Genomic DNA, 8,673 nt, shown 5'->3' with positions numbered 1-8,673 from the left:
GCTATATAAATGCAGTGATTCCTGTGTAAATGACACTGGCAGTGAAAGGGTTAACCAGTGGGTGGCAGTGTAGGGGTTAAGTGTTCCTAGGGGTGTGTTACTAACTGTGGGGGGGTTGGGCTTTCATTTAGTGAACACTGATCTCTGCTCCAATCACATGGAGCAGAGATCAGCGTCACTAGTTGCTAGGCAGAATGGAGAAATGTTGTTTACACAGCATTTCCTCCATTCGGCCGCTCCGTGAGACGATCGCGGGGATGCCCGCGGCGATCGAGTCCGCGGGTCCCGCGACCAGACTCACGTGGGTCCCGACCGGCGGCGCGCTCCCGGTGGCAGGGCGACATTGAATATTGGACGTACCTGTACGCCAATATGCCTGCCCGTGCCATTCTGTCGACGTACATCATCGTGCGCTGGTCGGGAAGTGGTTAAAGGGGTTGTAAAGGTTTTGTTTTTTATTTTCTACATAGGTTCCTCTAAGCTAGTGCATTGTTGGTTCACTTACCTTTTCCTTCGATTTCCCTTCTAAATGTTTTTTTTCTTTGTCTGAATATCTCACTTCCTGCTTCTCCTCAGTAAACTTCACACCATCATCCGAGCGGTGTTTAGTCAGCCAGAACAGCTTACTGAACAGCTTACTGAGGAGGAACAGGAAGTGAGAAATTCAGACAAAGAAAACAAAGAAAAAAAAACATTTAGAAGGGAAATCGAAGGAAAAGGTAAGTGAACCAACAATGCACTAGCTTAGAGGAACCTATTTAGAAAATAAAAAACAAACCTGTACAACCCCTTTAAGCCCCTAGATACGCCCATGTGCAAGAGCCCTACAACTAAAAAAAAAGTTGTTCTGATTCAAGTCATTCACCAAGTGAGATATCTGTAGCCTCTCATTTTCACAGAAGACATCCATACCCAGATGGCGATATGAAGCGGCTCGGTGAAGGTTGCGGTGAAGGTATGTAGGTGGCTTATTGGTTGACTCAACTCCTAGAAGGACAGCTCCCCAGACTCGTAATCCAAATAGATTCTGAGCTTCTGAGTGGAAAGGGTCATCTGCAACGGGGTGCTTTCCGAGTCGTGCATGACGAAAAATTCATTCTGGGACTTCAACAAACACCAGGACTTTTCGTTGTCCCCAATCCAGGACTCCCGGTGCTTCCGCTGGATGCTGGCGTAAGCCATTCCTACCCTCCAGTTGCCGGAGGGGCTCATCTCCAACTCCCAGTAATGCTTCCCGGAGTTGAAACTCTGGGTGCTAAGCACCTGAAAGCTTTCAAACCTTTTTGCTAACGGAGGCCGATTCTGAACGGCGTCCGACCAAATGGCCGTTTTCAAACCCTCCAATGCAACATCATCAGCGGCCGTATTGATATCAAGGAAGGTTTCTGAAGCCTCCTGCACGTTAAATTCTCTCTTGGCGCGGATGACGATATCAGCCAAGCCCTTGTGTAACATCTGTGAGATGGTAACTTGCTCCAGATCTCCTGTGATGTAAACTTCTTCTTCTTCTTGGCTTTCTTTATTTTCCTGAGGACCACAAATGTCCTTTATCTCCAGGTCTTCTGCTTGTAGGACAATCATAGGATCCGTCAGGTTGCAGATCATCTCAATGTGACGAATCTGCTCAGACAGTTCATTCAACTGCATCTCTGTCTTCTGAATTCGATCAGAGACCTCCAGGGAGACCCGTTCTTCCTGCCTGGAAATCTCACCAAGGACTTTCTTCTCCAGATCTTCCATGCATCTTCTGATGTCTCTAAAGAGGGCCGTTACGTGTGCTGCAGTTTCTTGCACTCTTTTCCTACTCTTCCTCAGTCTTTTGACTTTCTTGTCCATCTCCTCCTTTTTTGGAGTGAGCCTCTCCAGAACAGCTCTCAGTTCGTTCTTTTTTTGCTCGGATGCCTCATCCAGCGACTGGATGTTGTGGCCCACATGCGTTTCTTCCAGCTTGCAGTAGGCACACATATAGGAGTCATCCTCAGCGCAGTAAAATTCCAGGGTCCTGTTGTGGATGCAGCATTTTTTACTGTACAAGGTGGTGTTTGGTTTTATATAGATATGTCCTAACGAGTTGTTGTGAACTTTTAAGTGATGAGCACACAGAGAGACTTTGCATGGCACGCATTGTTTAGCAGCCCGCTCTGGACGGTCTATGCAGTAAGAGCAGGTTGCTCCGATTAGCGCTCGTGTCTCACGCCACGACCATTGGAAGGCTGCAGATAATTTTGCCAGTTCTATGTTTCTCGTAAGTTCAGGTCTTCTCTTGTAGCGCCTCACGCAAAGAGGGCACGTGGACTCTCCATCTTCCTGGTTGTCCCACGTGCGTATGATGCAGAGCTGGCAGAAGTTGTGTCCACAGGGCAGGGTCACGGGGTCATTAAATATTTCTTTGCAGACGGAGCACAGCAGATTCTCTCTTAGCCCGGCACAAGCCATCTCTGATCACTGAATGAAGGGAAAAGCTGAAAGAAGGAAATAACAGAACATTTTCTAACTTGGTAAACCAGTGTGTCTTGTTCTGTAATTTCCCAAACAAATAAATCAAGGACACAAGCCAATCGGCGGCTAGTTAACGGGGGTGAGCCCCTTGACTGGGGTAGGACGAACCGGGGAGGGGAGGATGATTACTTTGAGCAAGTAAGATTGGCTGCCATTAGCCCCTGTACACACGGTCGGACATTCTGCCAACCAAATCCGTCGGATTTCGTCCGTCGGATCTTGTCCGAAACTGTTGCATGCACACGGTCAGACTAAGTTTTTCGAAAAATCCGATCATTCAGAACGTGATGACGTAATTTCGTTACGATGGGACTAGTAGCCAATAGCTTTGATGTAGGAATTTGATCTGAGCATGCGTGGCACTTGGTCCGATCAAAATTCGCTACACATGATCGGAGTATGTCCGATCAAACCAGTTGGTCGGAAAATATTTCCAACATGTTGGAAAATTGGGTCCGACGGAGATTCGGACGGAATCAGTCCGATGCATACCACACACACAGTCGGATTATCCAACGACACGGTCCGATAGGACGCATTCCGACGGATTCTCCGACCGCGTGTACAAGGCTTTAGAGGGAGACTCCACTCAAAGCCAGCTGGCCTGAATACGCACAAGCAGATACAAATCTTACATGCAATCTGATGTACTCGAATGCCGCGTACACATCACCGGACTTTCCGGCAGAAAAGGTCAGATGGAATCATTCCGTCGGATATTCCGATCGTGTGTGGGGCGTCACCTGACTTTTTTCTTAAAAAAATTCAGATGGACCTAGGAATGGAAGATGTTTAAAATCTGTCCGACGGAATCAGTTTCTTTCGGGAAAACCGTTCGTCTGTATGCTGGTCCAACAGACAAAATACTACGCAAGGGCAGCTATTGGCTACTAGCTATTGAACTTCCTTTTCTAGTCCCGTCGCACGTCATCACGTTCAAATGAACGGACTTTGGTCCGTTCGCGTGTGGGCAAATCCGTTCAGTCAGAACTCTGTCAGGAAGACCATCGGATCTTTTCTGCCGGGAAGTCCAGTCGGTGTGTATGCGGCATTAGGGTTGGGGAGCAGTCTGGCAAGTAGCACACACTTCTGCTATTTTTCAAGCTAGCCTACAAGCTAGAAACCCTGTTTTATTAAATCTTCCCACTGTCCACGCACACCCACATGACTTCGGCCCCTTTCACACTGACGATCCGTCAGTTTTTCAGGCGGACCTGAACGGATGCTCCATAGAGCTCTATGGAGCGTCGGATGTCAGCGGTGACATATCCGCTGACATCCGACCCGCTCCGATCCGAAAAAGTGTGACGGAGGAAAAAGCTATTTTTCCATCCGTCTGCGGATCGGATGACGACGGACACTGCGGTCCGTCGTCATCTGATCTCCCATAGGGGAGAGCGGCGCTGTGACAGGGCCGTCCCTGCGCAGTGTGCAGAGACGGATCTGTCATTTCCCTGCTCAGCGGGGATCGACGGAGTGATCCCCGCTGAGCAAACGGATATCCATGGGGCGGATCAGCATTGATCCGCCCCGTGTGAAAGGACCCATAGTTTGCCACCTACGAGCAGTTTGTTCACTTGACTGGTCTGCTTGGCAACCATACACAATCAAATCTCCGTCTTGCACAGGGTTCTCCAAACTTTCTAAACAAAGGGCCAGTTTACTGTGCTTCAGACAGGGGGGCCGGACTGTGGCCAGTTGGGGTATAAAATGTCTTGGCATCAGTGGGCATAAACAATGTTCCATCTTTGGTATTAAGAGAATGATTGCTGCTCCATCATTGGTATCAGTGGGGGGAATATTGTCCCATCATTGGTGTCACTAGGAGGAATAGTGCCCCATCATTGGTGTCACTAGGAGGAATAGTGCCCCAATATTGGTGTCACTAGGAGAAATAGTGTCCCATCATTGGTGTCACTAGGAGGAATAGTGCCCCAATATTGGTGTCACTAGGAGGAATAGTGCCCCATCATTGGTGTCACTAGGAGGAATAGTGCCCCAATATTGGTGTCACTAGGAGGAATAGTGCCCCATCATTGGTGTCACTAGGAGGAATAGTGCCCCATCATTGGTGTCACTAGGAGAAATAGTGCCCCAATATTGGTGTCACTAGGAGGAATAGTGCCCCATCATTGGTGTCACTAGGAGGAATAGTGCCCCATCATTGGTGTCACTAGGAGGAATAGTGCCCCATCATTGGTGTCACTAGGAGGAATAGTGCCCCATCATTGGTGTCACTAGGAGAAATAGTGCCCCATCATTGGTGTCACTAGGAGGAATAGTGCCCCATCATTGGTGTCACTAGGAGAAATAGTGCCCCATCATTGGTGTCACTAGGAGAAATAGTGCCCCATCATTGGTGTCACTAGGAGGAATAGTGCCCCATTGTTGATACCAGTGGGAGGAGTAAGTTAGGTCCGATGTGTGCATTCACTTTTGCGCGTGAGCACAGGGTGGCAGGGACGCTTAAATTTGTTTAAATTATATATATATATATACACACACATTGATATATATATATATATATATATCAATCATGTTCTATGGTTTATGCCAACGGACCTTATTTTGTACAGTAAACGTTTATGGGGAACTGTGTCAAATTATTTTGCAAAATCCAGATACACCATGTCTACGGCCTTCCTTTATCTAGATGGCAACTCACCTCCTCATAGAAGGTTAATAGATTGGTTTGGCAATAACGATTCTTCATGAATCCATGCTGATTACTGCTACTCTGATACCCCTAACCAAAAACTAGTGGAACCAATTGCCTTCAGAAGTCACCTAATTAGTAAGTAGAGTCCACTGCGTGTAATTTAATCTCAGTATAAATACAGCTGTTCTGTGAAGCCCTCAGAGGTTTGTTAGAGAACCTTAGTGAACAAACAGCATCATGAAGGCCAAGGAACACACCAGACAGGTCAGGGATAAAGTTGTGGAGAAGTATAAAGCAGGGTTAGGTTATAAAAAAAATATCCCAAGCTTTGAACATCTCACGGAGCTCTGTTCAATCCATCATCTGAAAATAGAAAGAGTATGGCACAACTGCAAACCTACCAAGACATGGCCGTCCACCTAAACTGACTGACCGGCCGGGCAAGGAGAGCATTCATCAGAGAAGAGCCAAGAGGTCCATGGTAACTCTGGAGGAACTGCAGAGATCCACAGCTCAGGTGGGAGAATCTGTCCACAGGACAAATATTAGTCGTCTCTCCACAAATCTGCCCTTTATGGAAGAGTGACAAGAAGAAAGTCATAAGAAGTCCTGTTTGTAGTTTGTGAGAAGCCATGTGGAGGACACAGCAAACATGTGGAAGAAGGTGATCTGGTCAGATGAGACCAAAATTCAACTTTTTGGCCTAAAAGCAAAACACTATGTGTGACGGAAAACTAACACTGCACATCACCCTTAACACACCATCCCCACCGTGAAACATGGCGGTGGCAGCATCATGTGGTGGGGATGCTTTTCTTCAGCAGGGACAGGGAAACTGGTCAGAGTTGATGGGAAGATGGATGGAGCCAAATACAGGACAATCTTAGAAGAAAACCTGTTAGACCCCTTTCAAACATACAGGCCATTCAGATCCGCCTGTCAGTTTTTTCCCTCTATGGAGCGATGAATGTCAGCAGTGACATGTCCGCTGACATCCGATCAGCTAAATGCAGACGGATGGAAACCCTATTTTCCCTTCGTCTGTCGGATTGGACGAAAACCGACAAGCAATCCGTTTTTATCCGATCCCCCATAGAGGAGGGTCTGACAGGTTCGTTCCCGTGCAGTGTACAGAGACGGACCTTTCATCCGCCGGCTCAGCTGGGATCAACGGATCAATGCCTGCTGAGCAAGCGGAGTTCATCAAAAATGGACAGCCGCGTGTGAAAGGGGCCTTAGAGTCTGCAAAAGACTTGAGACCGGGGCGGAGGTTCACCTTCCAGCAGGACAACGACCCGAAACATCCAGCCAGAGCTACAATGGAATGGTTTACATCAAAGCATATTCATGTGTTAGAATGGCCCAGTCACAGTCCAGACCTAAATCACATTGATAATCTGTGACAAGACTTGGAAATTGCCGTTCACAGACGCTCTCCATCCAATCCGACAGAACTTGAGATATTTTGCAAAGAAGAATGGGCAGAAATGTCCCTCTCTAGATGTGCAAAGCTGGTAGAGACATCCCCAAAAAGACTTGCAGCTGTAATTGCAGTGAAAGGGGGTTCTACAAAGTATTGACTCCGGAGGGCGCCATACAAATGTACCCCCCACACTTTTCACATATTTAGTTGTAAAACATTTTGAAAACCATTTATTTTCAAATTTGTCCCTTGTACCACCAAAGAGCAGAACTTCTAATCAGTGGCGTAACTAGAACCTTCAGGGCCCCGATGCAAAAAACCATGAAGGGCCCCCCTGAACCCAAGCCAGGGCCCTTCCCTCCGAGTCCGGCGGTGGAACTCCAGGGCGTGGTCACAGGTATGACCTTTGTGAGCCCTGTAGTTCCACCACTGGTATCAGTATTTTTTTTTTATTATTTTTTTTTTATTTTTAGGTGCCCCATTGGGGGACTGTCCCTAGGCAGGATGGGGTCCCCGTCCCCAGAAGAGATGAGGTCCTTTTCTCCAGGGCAGATGAAGTTACTGCCTCCAGGTGAGAAGGGGTCCCTGTCCCCGGGACTCTCGCTGGGGAAAACAGACTCGGACTGAGCGGCAATGCATGGAGCAGGAGAGGGGTACTCTGAGGAGCCGGCTGAGGACACAGATCATGCGGGGAATGCACAACTGAAGAGCAGCCAGTGCGATAGTCAAGCATGGAGCTCTGCTAGTCACCCTCCAGCCACCCGTGTGCATGGTGCACTGGTACCACTAGCTGCCTATGCTGCTGCTGGCCATATGTAGAGGGGGCTGCATGGGCCCCCTGCATCACAGGGCCCGGTTGCGGTCGCAACTGCTGCACCCCCTATAGTTACGCCCCTGCTTCTAATTCAAAAGGTATCATTGTGTGATAACATTCCCAGCTCCAGTATACATTATAGAAAACATTGGATGCTCATCTATCAGGCCAAAAAGGTCCAACAAATCATCCTTTTAGGTTTCATGACCCCTTACAAATATTACTATTCACCTGAAGACAATTGGGTGAAGCTTTCAATGCTTTTTACTCCTGGTAGAAAAAAGAATCTAAAAAAAAACACGCCTAGACGCGTTTTGTGCGCGTGTTTTGGCATGTTTATGCACATTTGGCATGCAAGGTGGCGTTGGGTTTTATGTAGATATGTCCTGACGAGTTGTTGTGAACTTTTAAGTGATGAGCACACAGACTTTGCATGGCACACATTGTTTAACAGCCCGCTCTGGACGGTCTATGCAGTAAGAGCAGGTTGCTCCAATTAGCGCCCGTGTCTCTCGCCATGACCATTGGAAGGCTGCAGACAGGGCTGGACTGGGACAAAAATTTGGCGCTGGACTTTTTCCAGACCGGCCCACTTTAATTTTGCAAACACGCAAAAAACAGTATATAAACTGTACGCAATTGCGCAACAAAGCCCCTAGAGAGCCCCCCCTTACATCTGGGTCCCCAGAGAGCCCCCCACTTACATCAGGGTCCCCAGAGAGCCTCCCCTTACATCAGGGTCCCCAGAGAGCCTCCCCTTACATCAGGGTCCCCAGAGAGCCTCCCCTTACATCAGGGTCCCCATATAGCCTTCCCCTTACATCAGAGTCCCCAGAGATCATCCGCCTTACATCAGGGTCCCTAGAGATTATCCGCCTTACATCAGGGTCCCTAGAGAGCCAACCCCCTTACATTCGGGTCCACAGAGAGCCTCTCCCTTACATCAGGTTCCCCAGAGAGCCTCCGGCTTACATCAGGGTCCCCAGAGAGCCCCTCCTTACATCAGGGTCACCAGAAAGAGGAAAGTAGTGGGCCAGGACCCTGTGGTTGGGGACTCCTGGACTGACTCGGGGCTATGGGCCCCAGATTTGGGGCTATGGCCCCAAAAGTCCCCCTCAGTGATGCCACTGGCTGTCACTGAAACCGGCCCACTGAGCCATCGGCCCACCGGGAAACTCCCTACAGTCCCTATGGCCAGTACATGCCTGGCTGCAGATAATTTTGCCAGTTCTGTTTCTCGTAAGTTCAGGTCTTCTCTTGTAGCGCCCTCAAGCAAAC

General features: G+C 48.5%; 1 protein-coding gene across 1 annotated transcript; it reads right to left on the bottom strand.

Annotated features, from left to right (window-relative positions):
- Nucleotides 1-524: 524 nt before the first annotated feature.
- On the bottom strand, nt 525-2,436 carry LOC143934832 (zinc-binding protein A33-like). Its single transcript, XM_077458444.1, has one exon. The coding sequence runs from the start codon at nt 2,434-2,436 to the stop codon at nt 988-990; it is 1,449 nt and encodes a 482-aa protein (XP_077314570.1). The 3' UTR covers nt 525-987.
- Between the last annotated feature and the right edge of the window lie 6,237 nt (nt 2,437-8,673).

Source organism: Lithobates pipiens, unplaced genomic scaffold, assembly GCF_037356315.1.
Source record: "Lithobates pipiens isolate NorthernLeopardFrog02 unplaced genomic scaffold, aLitPip1_a1.2 Scaffold_28, whole genome shotgun sequence".
Taxonomy (NCBI): domain Eukaryota; kingdom Metazoa; phylum Chordata; class Amphibia; order Anura; family Ranidae; genus Lithobates; species Lithobates pipiens.
The sequence above is the reverse complement of the archived record's forward strand: the minus strand, read 5'-3'. Positions and strand labels throughout refer to the sequence as shown.